Below are 20,356 nucleotides of genomic sequence, written 5' to 3'. Positions count from 1 at the left end.
TTGAATTATACTACTGAAAACTTACACATCTTTGTAACCAGAGCACCAACTGAAATAAAAACAATCCTAATAAAAATCCTAAAAGAGTGCTCACTTCAGCAGCACACATACTAAAGTGAAACAATACAAAAAGATTAGCATGGCCCCTGTGCAAGGATGACAGAGAAAAAAAAAAATGCAAAAAAAAAAAAAGTCCTACAAAGATGTGTCTCAGCCAGCCTTTGCACTCAGCATCAGTCACATAATTGACAACCTTTAAAACTGGGGTTTGTTCTTCCTTCAAATCTTTGAGGGCAGTAATTTCTAGAGATCAGTTTCATTACAATTTAAAAATCTGAATCAGAGAAGGCCTGATCTAACAACACACTTAAAAAAAAAAAACACTGGATGAATGTTTTTGCAGATACCTAATCTTTATTCACAATTTTTCCAGTAACTTAACGTGGTGTAGAATGTAGAAGTTCTTGAAGCCACTCTACTATTCCCACCAAAGCAAAGCACTTCAGTTACGTTTTCAGATTTTTTCTTAAAAGCCGTATATTGGTAAGGCTTTCCTTACCAATAGTTTCTTTTGTCTTCAATCTATATGCTGATTTTTTTGGTCTCTTTCTCCCATTTCCATTACTTCCCTCTATCACATATTGTAGCAATGGCAATTATTTGTGCTAGATACTTAGAATCATTTCCAGTTATACACATTGACTCCCTTAATACAGTTGTGAATGTGACTTCACATTCCTGCCAAATCCTTTAGAATTTCAAGATCTTCCTTGATTGCTAAAACATTTCAGAATTTGCTCGCTAACTTCATGATCATCAACCCACTAAGCCTACACTGACATTTTTATAATTGACTCCCTGTATATAATCAATACAAAAATAGGTCACTAGCCAGAAAAATACTTCTAAACTTTTCTTCTTGGTGTTATTTGAAAATAAGAATAAAATACTAAAATAGAATGTAATGCAAAATTTTTTTCTGCATTCTACTGAGGAGTGTCATAGTTGTGATCTGCTCTTCCTCAAAGTTTTATGAACTTTTCTTTGATATTCTTATATCCTTATAAACTTTCCTCTCTGATATTTTTAAATTCTTCTGTAATGTGCTTAAACATGAAGGGTCCCCCCACCTTCTCTGTTTTGTTTGACATCCTTTTGTGTCTTTCAATCTAGGTTTTTTTCTTTTTCTTTTTTTTTTTTTTTTTTTTTTTTACCTTTCTTTAACCCAGGGCAATTCTTGGTCATTAATTCTTCAACCATTTCATTCCTTCCCCTCATTTCTCCCATCTCCTCTGGGACTCCAGTCACACAATAATTATTCCATCATTTCTATGTGCCATATAGCTTTTCTCTTCTTTTACATTTTCCATCTTTTTATGCTTCCTGCTACCTTCTGAGAGAGTTCTTTGAGCTGAACTTCCAGTTCAGATTATAAATCTTCATTAGCTCACCATCAGCCACATCAATTCTGCTCCTTAATCTAATTCTTGAGTACTTCATTTCATTTAACTTAAAAATACATATTTCAGAAACCAAAAAGAAATCAGATTTTTCCTCGCCCCAGAGCCTGTTGACTAGGGCAGGTGTGTGACCTAGAATCAGCCAACCAGAGGCTCACAGGCAGGACTCTGGACCTTGGAGCTGTGACTCAGAGGGACACACTCTCAAAGGTGGGGCAGTGTCACAGACACAATGCCGACAGTAGAAATGTGAGAGCAAAGTCCCAGCATCAGTCCCTATAGAGTGACTTGGTTGTGTTCTCAGCTGTTTATATTCTCTTGGTTCCCATTCTGATCTTGACTTTCCACCCTTCCCACTGATTCTGTGAGATAGCCAATTTCTTCCAACAGATGTATTTTCTCCTTAAGTCATTTGAGTTTGGACATGAGGTGGGCTATGGGAAAAGCACAGGGCAGCTGAGGCACTAATTTCTTCCTTCTACAGCTCAGATTCTATAGATACTGTCAGAAGTTAAAGTTCAAAACAGAAAAGTTGAAAACATATTACTTAAAGTTATAAAATTAATGACAAATAAATAAAACGAATCAAATTTAGGAGAGGGGAATGGTTTGGGTTGAGATAATGCCCAAACTTTGATGAATGGGCTTCAAAAGTTATAGTTCAAAGTTTATAAACCAAGTAAGAAAGCAAAATCGAGATGAGAGAGTTGAGAAAATAATCACTAGAAGAACTATGGCAAATGGCAAAATATGACCATATCTAGGCAGTAGGACTAATAATAGGGAGCTGAATGAAAACTCGTTACTTTTTGAAACTTTTTAGACTTCCTCTAGGCTGCATCATCACAGATCCTACTGCATAATAGAAAGGAAGGCTGGTAATGTCTACACACACACACACACACACACACACACACACACACGCACACACACGCACACATGTGCACGTGGTTCCAGTTGCAGCTCTGAGAATGCAAATTAGGAAAGATGCAATTACATAGGAATCAATTCAAGAGCACAGATTTGCCTTCTGATTTGTTTCCTTGGATAAAATACAAAGCAGCCTCACCACATCATGAACTAAATCATGTTTAGAAAAGGAAGAAAATCCAGTCCCTAAAAGTGGGTAAATGCAAGGGTTTGTCCCTAGGAAAAGCAAGTCATAGAAACTTCAGTTGTGATTGGGGATCTCGGCTCCCAGGCAACCCACCAATACCAAACTTGAAAGATTAGTTATTTCACCTGTTGAAACACACTCATAAACTTGGGTATTCCACCAGCTAATCCTAGCATGAAGTCTTATAAGCACGAACAAGAGGAACTTAAGGTTTACTGGAAAGAGCACAAGACCTGTGGTCCAAACTCTGGGAATGTTTTACCTGCGAAGTTTACCAGCTGATGATCTTGAGCAAATCACTGCTCCAGCCTGAGTTTTGTGATCTATAACATAAAGATAGAAATGCTAACTACATGGAGTTGTTACTAAAATCAAACGAGATAATGGACAATATATGAGAATGCACGATAAAATAGAAAGCCTGACACAAATGGTAGGTACTATTATTATCGTTATTGCAACAGTTGGTCATAAAGTACATCTAGATAGATATAGGCATGGCATAATGGAAAGTTCATCCTACTACTAAAAATACAACCAAGGGGAAGCGTCTCTACTTGAAATGGATGGATATTATCATTCCCAGAAGACAAAAAGACAGTGCTGGACCTCACACAACTCACAGTGACATCAGAGAAGCGAGTTCTCCCTGAATGGTGACTAACATCCACATGTGTCTAGCATGTACTTCAGTTCTCAGCTTTAGGTAAGGAAAAGACACATGTTGGGGAGAACAGATAAATAAAAGTGGATTAATAAGCACGGTTCAAGAGAAGTGAAAAAAATGTTAGGTTTATCAGTTGAATTCCAGATCCCCTGGAACTGAATCAAAAGAAATGTGTTCAAACAAGGCTAAAAGGAAGACTGAGAAAGTTCATAAAAAGAAGGATGGGATTCAGAGAAGCCTCAGGCAAAGCTAGGTTGTTTAGGATGGTAGCATGATGTCAGGGGATAAGCCCAGGACCCAGAGCCAGGAAACTGAGTTTTGGTCCCAGAACTGCCATAGGCTCTCAGTTTCTTTGTTTTGTTTTTTTTTTTTTTCTTTTTTTTTTGAAGAAGAAGAAGAAGAAAGAGAGACAGAGCATGAGCAGGGGAGGAGCAGAGAGAGAGAGTCACACAGAATTCAAAGCAGGCTCCAGGCTCTATGCTGTCAGCATGGAGCCCCATGCGGGGCTCAAACTCACGAATCGTGAGATCATGACCTGAGCTGAAGTCGGACGCTCAACAGACCGAGCCACCCAGGCACCCCAGGGCTCTCAGTTTCTTTATAAAATAAAAGAGAAATTGTAAAGGGAGCCTGGGTGGCTCAATTGGATAAGCGTCTGACTCCTGGTTTCGGCTCAGGTCACAATCTCACAGTTCATGAGTTCAAGCCCCACGCTGGTCTCCATGCTGACAGCACAGAGCCTGCTTGGGATTCTCTCTCCCCCCTCTCTCTCTGCCCCTCCCCTGCTCACGCGCATGCACGCTCTCTCTCACTCTTTCTCTCAAAATAAACATTAAAAAAAAGAGGAACTGTGAGACTAGTTAATGTAACTAATTGATCATTTAGAAAATACTAACTTACTATATTCTAGGTGGTATTCTAGGCATCAATAACCTAGGAGAAAACAAAAAGAGACGCAGTCCCTGCTGCCATGGATTTGACATTCTAGATGGTCTCCATCCAACTCAAAGACTTAGTATGCTAAAACTCTGATTTCAGCCTGCAGGGAAACCAGAGCAGACAGTCAGGATGGCTAGTTGACCAAGAAAGATGAAGCTTCACACATTCAGGGAGAAGTGTCCTTTTTTGTGAGCAGAAGCAAGTGGCTGTCACTCCCATCTTGCTCCAGTCTAGGTCCTGGGCTTTGGAGTTTAATATAGAACATGGCAGCCAACTGACTTCTTTCCTAAAAGGCAAGTCTAGGACTCAAAGAAACTTCTAGAAATATAAAGATATTTTGTTTTGTTTTTCAGTTAGGTAACTAGACCTACTACAGTAGAGAAATAGGAAAATTATTTGATACTTCTTTTTTTAAAAAACTTACCTAAAATGACTAACATTAGTGGATAAGTGAAACTTAATAAAAATGATCGATCTCTATATTAATTGCTCCTAATCTCTGTTCCCTCTAATAGGAAAATCACAACTTAAATATGCAATTTAAAAAGAAATGAATTATTTGGTATATGTAAACAGAATATAACACCTATTTTACCACACATAAAGCCCCAGTCTTGATTTCTATAATACAATAAAACAATTATACTTTACAGTGCTAACAGTGAAGCAGTATTAGTTTTTATTCTGTACTTCCTGTAGATCATCTGTTGATTTGGTGTCAGAGAAGAAAAAATTTTACAGACATGAATGTCAGCTCCCTTATAAAGAGCTACCAAAAACTGTCTCAAAAGAGTATTCTGAGCACTCGTTTCTCTCCAGATCAAGGGCCTCAGGATCTCCAAGCATACACTATCTTCCACAGGATTCTCTAACAAGTCTGCTTCATCCTGGGATTCCCCATGATCAATATGACAGAATGAAGAGAAGGATAGGCAGCCATGAGGGTCTTGGAAATGAAGACAACGGGGAGATTAGCAGAATACTTGGAGGTGATGGGAAAGGGGCTGGCCAGGATATAAACCACACGAAGGATAAGGAAGCAGGTCAAGGGCTTCAGGGCAGTGATGTGAGGCTGGGCCCAAGCATCTCTCCTACAGCTGTATGCACCTTCATCTTCTTGTGGTGTCTACACAAAGAGACAATCAATCAGCACCCCAGAAGGAACAAGAAACACCATGAAAGGCAACCCGCTTCCTGCAGTGAGCTTTAATATATACATGTAGTACCAGTTTGAAAGGGTGCACAGAATGCTGTTGTTGCCTTGGGAAGGATTTTGGACATTAAGCCAATGTGGGCCACAAGTAACAAATTTATCATGAGGTACCCCAGAAGGCACCAGAGACTCAGGTGATAGGCCCTCTGCTTCAGCCACAGGCAGACAAGGTAGGGTGTTCAAGGGCTGTGATCTTCCTACAGTAGAAGACACTGAGGAAAGTGGCAAACCACAAGCTGGCCTGGCTTACCAGGATCCAGAAGACACTGAGGTAGCGAAGCCAACGGCTGCTCTGGAAAAGCGGAAACAGGGTTAAGTCCATCATAATCAGCCACCGCAGGAGAAATCAGCAAACGGCCAGGCCTGGGACAATGAGGTTGTATAAGGACCTGTTGAATTTTCTGACCTGTTCTCCAAAACTCCAAACCACAAGGGCTCCATTTCCAACCAGGCCAATGAGAAATTCGTCCGCTCTCACCACCATCAGCAGTGCTAGGGCAACAGACAGTATGGCTGGGGTCACGAGTCTCTCACTGCCTTCACAGAAAATGTCCTGCTTCAACAGATGAATGTGTGTGGCTCCTGGCTGAACTTCAGATCCCCAGAGGGTGATGCCACACTCAAGGTAAGTTTTCATACCACAAAATCTGGACTTGGCCTTGCCCTTCTGGAACCTGTCCTCTAAAACTGAATAGCTGTAACCAGGCACAGAGAATTTAGAAGTTATGACCCCTCCATATTTGCACCCACATGAATGTACTGAACCTACACTCAGAGATTTGAAGCAGGACCATAGACACCAACTCCCCTTCTCAAGGGTCATGGGCTAGCATCTGGACACCAGCACATAATACAATAAGAAGACCAAATCCAAACATTCTCTGGTTGGTTTTTTTTTTTTTGGGGGGGGGGGGGCTTGGGGCTTTTTTTAGAGAGAGAGCACAAATAGGGGAGAAGGGCAGAGGGACAGAGAGAAAGAATCTTAAGCAGACTCCATACTTAGCATGAAGGCTGATGTAAGGCTCAATCCCACAGCCCTGGGATCATGACCTGAGGTGAAATCCAGAGTCAGACGCTCAACCGACTGAGCCACCCAGGCTCCCCCATTCTCAGGTTTTATACAGTGCCAAATGTGAGCTCATATTATAAAAAATTAATTTTATTTTCATAAAAAGTACTTTGAACATATAAGCATGAGAGCTGGATACAGCTGAATTTAAAATATATTTCATTACCAAAAAAAAAATAATAACAAAGTAGAATATATTTCATTATCAAAGAGGAAAGTAGGGGAAGTTTTAAAGAAGAAAACAATCAGAGAATAAAAACACAGTATATTTAGGTGCCAAATAATTTTTTAAAAATGTAAGTTAGGGAAAGGAACCATTACTGCTAATCAAGGTCTTTAAGGTCATCTTTCCTTTATGATCAATTATCCACACACACATGACTCAGCATATATCTCATACCGGAGTCTTACAGAAAGGAAATGAGCTCAAATAAGCAAAAAAAGACTAGTACAGTTAATCAAGAAATATAGGAAAAGTGATTCATTTATTGTCCAGATTCCAACTTCCTTGGGACCAGCCCAACACAGATGTTTGTAGAAGGGCGAATTATAAGATAGCCTCTAACATTTCCACCCATTGGTGGACATGTCCTGAGTAATCCTTGAGCAGTGGTAGGACTATGAATAAAACAGGTTATCATTTCTGTGATTGGGTTATATTATATGGCAAAGATGAAGGACTTCTGCAAATGTAATTAAATCACTTGCATTTGAGCTACTCAAAGATTACTGAGTGGATCTAACCTAATCAGTCAAAGTTTGGAAAGAGAAACTGGGCCCTCCTTCTGGCCTTAAAGAATCTCACCAGACCATGAGAAAGACATATGGCAATAAACTGTGGGGTGTTGAGATGGGCCCCCAGAAGACAGCCAGTAGGAAAACAGGGACCTTGGTTTAACAACCTCAAGGAACTGAATTCTGCAAACAATGAGTGGGCTTGGAAAACCACCCTGAGCTCCAAAAAATCAGCCTAGTCAACATCTTGATTACAGCTTTTAAGACTCTGCACAGAGGGCCCACTTAGGCTGTGCCTGGACTCTTTATCCACAGAAACTGGGACATAAATGTGTATGCTGTTTTAAACAGCTAGGTATGTGTTGCTACACAGCAAATAGAAAACCAATACAGTGGTCAAACCAGGCCAGAAACTATGAGGAAATGAGGAGAAAGAGTAATTGAATAAGAAGAAAGGAGGAAGTCTAGGCTAGCTTCTTAAGAAGGCAGCATGGACTGCAAAGGAAACAGTCAACAGAACTAAAAGCAACCGATGGAATGGGAAAAGATATTTGCAAATGACATATCAGACAAAGGGTTAGTACCCAAAACCTATAAAGAATTCACCAGGGGCGCCTGGGTGGCGCAGTCGGTTAAGTGTCCGACTTCAGCCAGGTCACGATCTCGCGGTCCGTGAGTTCGAGCCCCGCGTCAGGCTCTGGGCTGATGGCTCAGAGCCTGGAGCCTGTTTCCGATTCTGTGTCTCCCTCTCTCTCTGCCCCTCCCCCGTTCATACTCTGTCTCTCTCTGTCCCAAAAATAAATAAACGTTGAAAAAAAAATTAAAAAAAAAAAAAAAAAAGAATTCACCAAACTCCATACCTGAAAAACAAATAATCCAGTGAAGAAAGGGGCAGAAGACATGAATAGACACTTTTCTAAAGAAGACATCCAGGTGGCCAACAGACACATGAAAAGATGCTCAACGCAACCTTATCAGGGAAATACAAATCAAAACCACACTGAGATATCATCTCACACCAGTCAGAGTGGCTAAAATGAACAAATCAGGAGACTATAGATGCTGGAGAGGATGTGGAGAAATAGGAACCCTCTTGCACTGTTGGCGGGAATGCAAACTGGTGCAGCCGCTCTGGAAAACACTGTGGAGTTTCCTCAAAAAATTAAAAATGGATCTACCCTATGACCCAGCAATAGCACTGCTAGGAATTTACCCAAGGGATACAGGAGTGCTGATGCATAGGGGCACTTGTACTCCAATGTTTATAGCAGCACTTTCAACAATAGTCAAATTATGGAAAGAGCCTAAATGTCCATCAACTGACAAATGGATAAAGAAGATGTGGTTTATATATACAATGGAATACTACTTGGCAATGAGAAAGAATGAAATCTGGCCATTTGTAGCAACGTGGATGGAACTGGAGAGTATTTTTTTTTTTCAACGTTTATTTATTTCTGGGACAGAGAGAGACAGAGCATGAACGGGGGAGGGGCAGAGAGAGAGGGAGACACAGAATCCGAAACAGGCTCCAGGCTCTGAGCCATCAGCCCAGAGCCTGACGCGGGGCTCGAACTCACGGACCGCGAGATCGTGACCTGGCTGAAGTCAGACGCTTAACCGACTGCGCCACCCAGGAGCCCCGGAACTGGAGAGTATTATGCTAAGTGAAATAAGTCAGGCAGAGAAGGACAGATACCATATGTTTTCACTCATATGTGGATCCTGAGAAACTTAACAGAAGACCATGAGGAAGGGGAAGGGGGGAAAAAGTTATAGAGAGGGAAGGAGGCAAACCATAAGAGACTCTTAAATACTGAGAACAAACTGAGGGTTGATGTGGGGTGCGGGAGAGGGGAAAGTGGGTGATGGGCATTGAGGAGGGCACCTGTTGGGATGACCACTGGGTGTTGTATGGAAACCAATTTGACAATAAATTATATTTAATAAAAAAATACTAATTGAAAAAAATTTTTAAGTATATAAAAAGAAAAAAGAACTATGGTGGAATTAAAATAATAAATAAGATATGGTAAAAGAAGAAGAGGAAGAAGAAGAAGAAGAAGAAGAAGAAGAAGAAGAAGAAGAAGAAGAAGAAAATGATGGCGGCGGCAACATGGGTGTGGAAGAAAGTGCAAAGTGATCTTGAAAGACTTTAGAAGAAAACAAAACCCAGCCACAGACCCTCTGCCTCAGCCATGAGCAGACCTTTTAACAAAGGTCAGGATCTTCCTGCAGTAGAAGACACTGACAGCCACCACACCCAGGACAGTGAGTTTGTATAGGGATCCCTTTACATGTTCTGACCCATTCTCCAAAACCCCAGATCACAAGGACTCTACTCCCAACCAGTCCAATGAGAAATTCGGCCACTGCCACCACCATCAGCAGTGCTAGGGCAGCAGACAGCATGGCTGGGGACAGGAGTCTCACTGACGTCCCAAAAGATTCCCTGCTTTAGTGATGAATGTGTGTGGCTCCTGGCTGAGCCTCAGATCCCCTACAAGTGATGGAGTATTAGAGTGGAACATTTCACTTCTCAGAGTTCAGATTCTGTCACTGTCCTTTTGAAATCCATTCTCTGGCAAAGAAGGCAAAGCTGTGAACACAAGTAATGTTCTGGAAGGTAAGAGTCTCACTTCCATTTCCATGTGCATGAAGCTGGTCTGGAATCTGAGATGAGGAACAAGCCACAGCTACAGACCACCCTTCCAAAGGAAGCAAGTAAAATCCATAGGTACCCTGGAAACTTGTTCCCACCCACCCAACTCCGCCAAACCAAAATAGACATTCTGAGAATCTCACCAGTGGCAAATGCAAAGCACCTCATGTTATAAACAGGGAAAGTACAACATTTATGAATGCTTTAGCAAATATTTATCAAATGCCTACCATGTGCCAGGCCCCTAGTCCAGTCTCAGGGGAGATAATGGCCAAAAAACAAAGTCCCTAGTGTCACAGAGCTGACATTCTAGTGGGAGAGGCAAATAATCAATACTGTTTTAACATGTTTGTAACTTGAGCATATAACCATAGAGTTGTATTTATACACATACAAAGGCCTGTTCCAACGGCAGGGAAAAAGAAAAGGATAGGGTGAGAAAATGAATGAAAACAACTAGGAGACAGGATAAATATTTACTGCTGCATAATCAGTGCTAGAGGAGGTCAGCGTGGAGAGAAATCTGGGAATCACACTACGAGTTCATTTCCATACAGAATGAATTGCTCAGCATATCAGCCCCCAAACCAAGGGCTGAAACGAAGGACTGTATCTGGAGAGTAACAACCTCAGCATTCTCTAGTTTACCAGAACAACCACTTGGTTTCTACTTTTGATACAACCCGACCACGTTGGCCATAATACTACCATACCTCTTTCTACCAAAGTCCCTTCCATTCATATGCCTACTATTCCACTGCTCTGGGCTTTCAGCCATCCTCACAGTACCTGAACCAAGGAAAGAAAGTCCACGAGAGACCAAGGGGAATACAAGCACCAGAAGAGAGCCTCAGAGGGGGAAAGTAAACTATGGCTTTCTACTCAGCACAACAAAGCAGTCTATCCTATATAGAATAACAGTATGAATAAGCTTCTGCTCAACAAGGAAAACAATCAACAAAATGAAAGGCAGCCTATAAATTGGGAGAAAATACTTGAAAACCATACATCTGATAAGGGGTTACTATCCAAAATATGTAAGGAACTCATACTATTCAATAGCAAAAAAGCAAACAACCCAATTTAAAAAATAGGCAAAGGACCTAAGATGGTCATTTTTCCAAAAAAGACATATAAATGGCTAACAGGTACATGAAAAGGTGCTCAACATCACTAATCATCAGGGAAATGCAAGTCAAAATCAGAATGAAATATCACTTTAGATCATTACAATGGCTGTTATCAAAAGAAAATAAAAGATAAAAAGTATTAGTAAAGACATGGAGAAAAGAGAAATTTTACACACCTTTGGTGGGAATGTAAATTGGTACAGCTATTATAGATGACGGTATGGAGGCTTCTTAAAAAAATAAAAATAGAACTACCATATGATCCAGCGATTCCTCCTCAGGATCTCAAAAAGATATCTGTGCTCCCATATTTATTGGGGCATTAATCATATTAGTCAAGATACGGAAACAACCTAAATTTCCATCAACAGATGAATAAAGAAATTGTGATAGATAAATGATAGACAGATAGACAGACATATAGAGAGAGACAGCGTCCAATTTACAATGCTTCAACTTACAATCTCTTGACTTCATAATGGCACAAAAGGGATACACATTCAGTAGAAACTGTACTTAAAATTTTGAATTTTGATCTTTTCCTGGGATATACAGTATGACACTGTCTCGTGATGCTAGCCAGTGGCATGAGCCACAGCTCCCAGCCAGTCACACAATCACAGAGGTAAGCTGATAAACTGACAACCATTCGTTTTTTCATGTTCAGTAGAGTAGTCAACATATTACATGAGACATCAACACATTGTTATAAAACAGGCTTTATATTAGATACTTTGGCCCAACTATAGGCTAATGTAAGTGTTCTGATCACATTTAAGGTAGGCTAGGCTAAGCCATGATGTTTTCAACATGTGATTTAAACGATGAATTTATTGGACATAACCCCATTGAAAGCTGAGAAAGTTGTGCATGTGTGAGTATGTTTGTGTGTGTGTGTGTGTGTGTGTGTGTGTGTGTGTGTGTTATTCAGCCTTAATAAAGGAGATCCTGCCATTTGCAACAATATGGATGAACCTAAAAGGAATTATGCTAAGTGAAATAAGCCAGACACACATACGAAACAGAATGCATGACCTCACCTATATGTGGAATATAAAAAGTCGAGTAGAAAGAAGCAGAATGGCAGCTATCGGGGGTGAGGAGGCGGAGGAGATGGGGAGGTGTTACGTAGGATGGGTAAGTCTAGAGATCTGACGGACAGCATACTGACCGGGTCAGTAAGACTGTACTGACTGCTAGGCATGTGCTGAGAGAGGACGTTTCAGGTGCTCGCGTCACACACACAACAATGGTACCCGTGTGAGGTGATGGCATGTTAACGAGTTTGACCTCAGTCATCTCTTCACTATGTACATGTATATCAATTCATCCTATTGTAAGCCTTAAATACATGCATTTTTAGTCAAAAAAAAAAAATAAGCAGTTTAAAAGGTATAGGTAGAAAAGAAACAAAGAACAGGCAGCACTTCCAAACACTCAGGTCTGACACCTTCACCCAAAAAATGCCCTTCCTCCACCATGTTGCCAGGCTGAGTACAGCTTCTTCCCCATGCCCCATCTGACTTATCTCAGTGACTCAAACATGCTGCATTCCTATTCACAGTGCTTCCCAGGACTGTACCTACTTTGCTCCTAGACGGCTTTGAGGCAACTCTTCTGTAGCAGCTGTGAACCTGAGCAAAGTTTCTCTTAATGAGCTGCATGAGACATTCTGCAATTCTGAATGGAGCAGACTGAGTCATGTGTTAACAGGAACAGAAATTATCAAAGTGTGTATATTCATAGTCTTTCCAGCTTCCTTCCCCACCACCTTATGAAGCAGTGGGGTTCTTGCTCAGTGGGTCAGTACCGCTTCTTGGGTACTGGCTTTCAGTAGGGATTTGGAGGAAGTAGGAGGAGTGCAGTCCCAGGCCCTGCATGTGGCAAGGATCACAATCTTCGAGGAAGATTACGATAAGAACCAGTAGCAGGCTGGGGTGGAGAAACTGAATGCAGTAAAAGCACGGGGGTGAGGGGCTTGGAAGATAAGAGTACAGGGGTATTTCTGTCTGCCTCCATGACTATGAAAATTTGGAAATTTGGAGAGAGAGGTAAGTTGGGAGACCCTCTAGGAGGCGGAGCCTAATTCCCCTTCTCTTGAGAGTGAGATGGACTTGGGAGACTTCTAAACAAGAGACACTGGAAAAGGGAATAGAGTAACCAAACCTGACAGTGGAGAAACCCAGCAAACACCACCTTAACCAAGCAGTCAAAGTGAACACGACCAGCGAGAAGTCAACATGATATCATTATCCCCCGGCGTTCCATGAGGAGAAGGGTGCCTCATCTCTGCTGGACTCCTCCCCAAAGGCCCACAACCTCAGTCTAACATCAGACAAACTCAGATCGAGGGACATTTTACAAAATGTTTCATGATCATGAGAACAATGCATGATTGAGAAATATCACAGACCATTAGAGACTAAGAGCACCCAATAACTACATGCAACATGATATCCCAGATTGGATCCTGGAAAAGAGTAAGAACATGAGTGTGAAAACTGGAAAAATCTGAATGAGGTCTGTGGTTTAGTTAACAATCGATGTGTCCATGCTGATTCGTGCTCCCCTGAGGGCTGGTGCTAATATGAACCTGGGAGCACTTGGCTTTGGATGAGCAGGTAGCCAGTGCCCCAGCTTATGTAAGGTATCAACATCAGGAAAACTGAATGAGGGAAATCTGGGAACTCTCTGTACTCCTTTTGGAACTTTTCTGTAAAATAAAATAAAAAATTACAACTTTATTTTTGACAAGTTATATAAAACACAGTGACATGAAGCCATTTGCATAAACACTTATGTTTTTAACAGTTTGAGAACTGTGTTTTTCTAGAGAAGACTAGGGTCTTCCCATGACTTGTAAGATCAGGCTAAGAAAAGGGGCAAGAGAGAGGGCAGGTGGAGCCCTCTGAATATCCGCTCAGCCACAGCCAAGTGATCACACATAGCGCATGGGCACCAGCCCTCCTTGGGACACAAACCTCAGGACTAACTCCCTGGGGGCAGAACTTATAAGTGGAGTACTCGTGGCCATTCACAGAAAGGCAAGGTGCTTCAAAAAGATTTGAGTTTGCCGCCTGACTCAACCAGTTAGTAGCTATGGCCTTAACCAGTCAATTGACTTCTTAGAGCTTCAGGTTCCTCTTTATAAAAATTCTGATGTTTAACAATTTGCCTCACGTGGCTATTGTGATGATAAAAGGGCATATGAAATTACCTAGCTTTGTGCCTAGAAAATAGTATTACCTAATTAACGCTATTTTTCTTTCCTTCCTTGGTGATTTGTCTCCACTATCACTCCTTTCAATAGAGACTACTCCTAAAACCAATACTGCACCATATGCTAATTAACTTGAAGGTAAATAAAATAAGTAAAGTAGGAGAGTGCCTGAAGTCTGCTAATATTCACGCTGTGCACATACAGGATGAATTCAGTTGCTGCTTCTAAAGGAAGATGATGGGCTCTATATAATTCCAGAACTTCTGGAAAGCAAAAATAAAGATGAGAGACAGATTATGATTAGCCCAGGCCTTTGACAGAAGTCAGCAGCATAGAGAGGTCAGTAGGAGTTCGAGAGTAATATCAATATCAGTATCTTCAACTATTTCCTCTCTTGAGATGTCTGGATTCAGATCATCATTACATTGTCATTGTCCCAACTGTGAAAGCAGCAAAACTGAGATAAATAATTTTCCTGTATTTAAAACAGGTCAGAAGCATTATCAAACAAATCAAGCGTGTACCTGTGTTGAGACACCTCGTCTGCACACAAGACGTGTATACACACATCAAGTCATTTACCCAGAGCCTCTTGCTCCTTCCTACCCACACGGGGTTACAGGCTTGCCTTTTCCCAGGCCCTTTATAGCCCCCAGCCATAATCCAGAGAACAAAAGCCTGCTGTGACCTGTTAAAATTGGTGCTTCCCCAGAAGACTGACCCCACCCCCACCCCCACCCCACTTAGCTAAGGGAGGATGGTGTGCAGTCTGCCCCTCCCCTGCTGTCATCCTTACCCTCCATGCTCTCTCCCTCCCCCTTCCACCCCAACCTCCATTAACTCACATCACTTCCTTGTTATTAATTTCCTTGCCAGGCAAATTCTTACACAGGTGCCGAGTTCCCTTTCACGCTTTTTTCCTCAGAGAATAAAACTGGCCATGGGCCAGCTATTCAAATCCCTGGGAGTTTTGTCAAACTACTGCTTCCCCCTCTATACCTGCACCCAAGAGAAATGGGAGGCAGAGCATACAAAATGTGAATGGAATTCCCAGCAGATCCTGGCTGCTTCTCACCTCTCTGGCCCTCCTTGAGAAGCAGCAGGCTAGACTAGAGGCTCCAACTCCAGCTCCGGCTCCAGCTCTAACTTACAACACAAGAACATTATTGAGAAATTTATTTTAAATACCTTCAGTAAGCTTCAGTTTAACCTGAAGGCTCTTGCATTTAGGGCTATCTTAAAAGTTACATTCAATTCATGCTTTCAACGACTAATGTCTCCTTCCTCTAAACCCCTTCTTTCATTTGTTTGTTCTCTAAACAACTGAAACTGAAAATGGCTCATGGACAAAATGCTAGTAATAGTGATTAGGAAAGCCCAAAGTCACACATGTTTAAGTAACATTTAGGCAATGTAAAGAAACTTTTAAAGTCCTTGAAATGACCCATAAAAACAAACTGATGGTTGAGGGGGGTGATGAAGGGACAGGAAAAATGGGTGAAGGGGAGTGGAAGGTACAAGCTTCTAGTTTCAGAATGAACAAATGACAAGAACAAAAGGCACAGCACAGGGAATACAATGATATTGCAATAGCTTGTATGGTGACAGGTGGTAGTTAGGCTTGCGGTAAGCAAAGCAAATACAAAAACTTGTCCGATCACTATGTTGTACACCTGAAACTAATGCAACATTGTGTGTCAACTATACTCAAATTTTTTTAAGTGGTTTTGAAATGAAAAAGTAAAAATCCTTAGAATGGATAAGAATTTCACTTAGTTCATGCATAAACTATATCCACTGTCCCATCACCTTTCTAGTGGCCTATCCCTGCCCAAGTTGCAACATTCAAAATAAATTTTAAAATGGCTTCTTCTTTAATGTTGCTACACTTTTAGTTTAAAGATATATCTCACCTGAAATAAAATGTTTCTGCACAGGGAAGGAAAAAAATCAACAAAATTAAAAGGCAACCTACAGACTGGGAGGAGATATTTGCAAATGACTTATCCAATAAAGGGTTAGTATCCAAAATATATAAAGAACAGATATAACTCAACACCCAAAAAACAAATAATCCAATTAAAAAATGGGCAGAAGACATACACAGACTTTTCTCCAAAGATATCCAGATGGCCGACAGACATGAAAAGATGCTCAACATCACTCATCATCAGGGAAATGCAAATCAAAACTACAATATCACCTGACACCTACCAGAATGGCTAAAATCAACAACACAAGAAACAATTAAGTGTTGGTGAGGATGTGGAGAAAGGGGAAACCTCTTCTACCTTTGGTGGGAATGCAAATTGGTGTAGCTACTACGGAAAACGGTACGGAGTTTCCTCAAAAAAAAAAAAAAAAGCATAAATACAACTAATACAACTAACACCCTTTTGAATATTTTCTTCTTATCCTAAAAGATAAAGCTTTATAAATCGGCATGATGCTACACTGTCCCAATCTTTCCATCCACCTTGTGGTATACATACTTAAAAAAGAACTAGACTTTAAAATTAGAAGACAAATTGGAGCCTTAAATCTACCCCTTTCTAGTTTAGTTTATGAGCCATTTATAATACCTGTTTGTGCCTCAACTTTTTCATCTGTATAATAGGTAATATCAACATTATCTAAGAAGTTGTGAGGAACCAATAAAATAGCATATAGAAATGCAGCCCAGACAATATTGGGCTATAGCAGTTCAAAGTTAAATGGCAATGGCCCCAAGTTATAGCTACCATAGTGTATGTTTCATGAGGTTACACAGACACTGCCCTGGCACTCACCCTTCATTTCCAAGAGTGACCCTTCTTTTTTTTTTTTTTTAATTTTTTAATGTTTATTTATTTTTGAGACAGAAAAAGAGACAGAGCATGAGCAGGGGAGGGGCAGAGAGAGAGGGAGACACAGAATCTGAAGCAGGCTCCAGGCTCTGAGCTGTCAGCACAGAGCCCGACGTGGGGCTTGAACCCACAAACTGTGAGATTGTGACCTGAGTTGAAGTCAGACGCTTAACTGACTGAGCCACCCAGGCGCCTCGAGAGTGATTCTTCTTAATGAAGAGTCTTAAACATCCCTCCCTTCTCTTAATAGGCAGAGAATACAGGGAAGTGAAGGATACTGCATATTAGAGAGCATATAAGTTATCACATCTTGAAGAAATAAACTCTAAATTTTTTTAAATTCCTGGTTAATAAGTATTTAGTGGCAGAGCATATTGGAACCAGCAAACTCCAAACCCACAGCATTGTTAAAAAGTCTGCCCAGAGAGGACTATGGGCAAGTGCCCAAACAAAGGAATATGGTATAGCATAAGTTTGTTGAGTAAGGCAATAGAGACCCAAAACTACAGTGTCTGAAAGAATGGAGATATTTATTTCCCATGAATGGTCCTGGAGTAAACAGTCCAGAGCTGGTGTGGCAGAAACTGTGGTATCAGAAACTGTGAAGCCAACTAGGATGGATGATTCCTCCACCATCCCCAGGAAGTCACTTCATCTACTCATCCAAGATGGCCAATCATTACATCCCGCACTCGACACCACAGGAAGAAAGAAAGGGAAAAGGGGAAAGGAGAGCATACCTGTTCTCCTAGGGGCACCACCTAGAAATTACACACATCACTTCTCCACATACTCTATTGGAAGAACTTGATCACACATAATACCTACTTAGAAGAGAAAGCTGTAATATGTAATTTGCTGCCAAAATTCTGGGTAGCTAAAAATTCTGTTACTATGGAAGAGAAAAGAAAGAGAACAGATACTGGGAGACCACAAGGCTTTCTGCTACTCATTTAGAGTTCTTCTGTCATGGATTTAATCATCCTCAGTAATCCTCTTATCTCCTAATCTTAAGATTCTAACATGATGAAAACCTTGGTTTTTTTTTTTTTTTTTAAGCCTAAAATATCAGTTTGAGTAATCCTTACTGAATAATGCAGTCAAGATTGTGGTGTCCAGAATGGGAAATAACAGGTAATTTGTAAAATTTGGAGATTTCTCATTTTTTCTTTTTTAATGAAGAGAATGTTATTTAATAAGATTATTTATTTTGACACATGTAAATATTACATAAATAGTTTAGAAGTACAAAAAATGTATAAATATGAGTTATTACCCTTCAATTCCCATCCCCAAACTGATCAATATTCCATCTTCAGATTCCTGTTCCTCTGTAGCCAGTCCTCCTGTTCCAACCCCTCTCCCCTCCAAAAAAAAGTGTTCTCCTGGATAATTGTGCAGTGTCCATACAGCTCAGTACATAAATTCATAAGCAGATGATATCTAGTCATCAAAAGTCTGATGTTCCCACCACCAATCCAATGGCTCCTCTTGGCTTTCCCCTGAATTCCGTATCATGTGACGGGGTACAGTCTTTTGTAAAGTTGCACTCAGATTGCAATGATTTCACTATTTGGCACTTGCTTTTGACCTCAGGCTAGCTCCCTAGATTTTAAGATCCTTGGAACTCTCCTGGATTCAGCTTCTTTAATACTTAATCACTTCCCTCCATTCTGACCCTTCCCTTCTTTCCAGAGCAAACCTAGAAGTTCACTCCTAGAGTTTCTTGGTAATAATAGCTCAGTTACTGTGACCCAAAAGGGGAGGGTGCTTTTTCTGTAACACCTGCCACAGTATATACCTGTTTCATCTTTCTCTTTCTTCCTTTTCCTCTCTAAACCTGTCCTTTCTTCAATTGCTCTTTGCATCCTCTTGCTAATTTTAAGCCAGTCTGGTGATTCCTGATTCACTCATTCCTAAGCCCTTACCCAGGGCTCTTTAACTGAACCTCAAAAACTTAATGATGTGAACTATAATGTATTGTTTAATTTGGGGGAACATCCCCTTATACTTGAGTAGCCCATGGAACAATGTGGTGACTTCCACTTAGCCAGGGATGCAACACTCATGCAAACTCCATGATAAGTAATGCCTCAAGCAAGCTCCTCAGGAAAAAAAACAAAACAAAACAAAAAACTGCCTAATATTTTAAATTTTTTAAATTGCAGAATGAACTGACATACAGGCAATCAAAGGCCCAGGAAGTCAGATCAATAATTACAAAAATGAATTTCTCAGACCATTGGGAAAACCGCTAATGGAGAAAATCTTGCTCCCAAACCAGGAGGTGACTCCCGCCACTATTTACTACTGAAATTCCACCATATGTTGAAACAAAGAATCTTCTTTGCTTTTGTTTTCAGTTTAGGATGTGTGAGAATAATGAGAACAGAATGTCCTGGAGGATAAAAGGTGGAAATAATCATACAGATGGATGTGGCTCCCAAATCCATCCGTACGGAAGGGAGATACTGTAGCAGGGTAGCAAGTGAATATGGAATGTAGAGGATGAGGAAATAGATCATTAGCTTCATAGCACCCACATGAGCTTCAGTCTGGGGATTCCAAAAATCAGTGGCGTTTTTCTGCATCTTCTGTATATGTCTCCTCAAGGAATGTATTAACAAGGAAGTGGAAGTCACATTCATGATGAACTGGAGAAAGGAGCTCAGGACCAAGGAGGTCACCAAAGACAAGATGCTCTTATTGATGTCACACACTGTACCATTGCTCCGAGTCAGAAACTCAGGAAAGGGTGGTGTCTGTGTGAGCACAACATACAGGAGAGTGGAGAAGGCAGAGATCAGCACGCAGGCCAGCAGCAGCCTGGGGATCTTTGGGGACAGCTTTCGCTTCAGCAGGAGGAATACTGAGTGTTGGAAGTCAGTAATCTTCACGCAGTACAAGGCATTGAGCAAGGTTACAAGCCAGAGACTAGTAGACTCCAAAAACATCCAACACAACAGGAAAAAAGTGGAGAGGTGGACTGACCTTTCGACATGTGGAGAGGTGAACAGGTAGATAATGTTCAGGAGAAACAGTCCTAGCATAATAAATCTGGTGACGCCCAAGCTGAACAGGATCCTATTAGAAGAGGAGATTCTGTGGCTTTGGACCCAAGTCCTATAGTTGACCACTACGATAAACAGATTTACAACGAGTCCTACAAAATTCAAAATTGCTGAGACAGTAAGAGCAGATAAGAAGAGTATCTGAAGCATCTTTATTCATTGAGAACTCAGCGGTGGTGGTGCCAGTGCAGGGGCAGGAGAAATCCTGAGAGGTACAAGGAGGCATC

General features: G+C 41.0%; 2 protein-coding genes and 1 pseudogene across 2 annotated transcripts; 1 reads left to right on the top strand and 2 right to left on the bottom strand.

Moving 5' to 3' along the window:
• The first annotated feature begins 86 nt into the window (after positions 1 to 86).
• On the top strand, positions 87 to 176 carry LOC123607768 (annotated as a pseudogene).
• A 4,622-nt stretch (positions 177 to 4,798) lies between these two features.
• TAS2R5 (taste 2 receptor member 5) lies at positions 4,799 to 6,054 on the bottom strand. Its single transcript, XM_045495928.1, is given in 5 exon segments — positions 4,799 to 5,278; positions 5,281 to 5,332; positions 5,334 to 5,461; positions 5,464 to 5,566; positions 5,569 to 6,054. Coding segments are annotated over 5 exon segments (1,014 nt in total). The 5' UTR covers positions 6,034 to 6,054; the 3' UTR covers positions 4,799 to 5,012.
• A 13,304-nt stretch (positions 6,055 to 19,358) lies between these two features.
• On the bottom strand, positions 19,359 to 20,279 carry TAS2R4 (taste 2 receptor member 4). Its single transcript, XM_045496410.1, has one exon. It carries the CDS (start codon positions 20,277 to 20,279, stop codon positions 19,359 to 19,361), a length of 921 nt encoding a protein of 306 aa, XP_045352366.1.
• Positions 20,280 to 20,356: the final 77 nt, after the last annotated feature.

The sequence above is a fragment of the Leopardus geoffroyi genome, chromosome A2, assembly GCF_018350155.1.
Source record: "Leopardus geoffroyi isolate Oge1 chromosome A2, O.geoffroyi_Oge1_pat1.0, whole genome shotgun sequence".
Lineage (NCBI taxonomy): Eukaryota > Metazoa > Chordata > Mammalia > Carnivora > Felidae > Leopardus > Leopardus geoffroyi.
The sequence above is the reverse complement of the archived record's forward strand: the minus strand, read 5'-3'. Positions and strand labels throughout refer to the sequence as shown.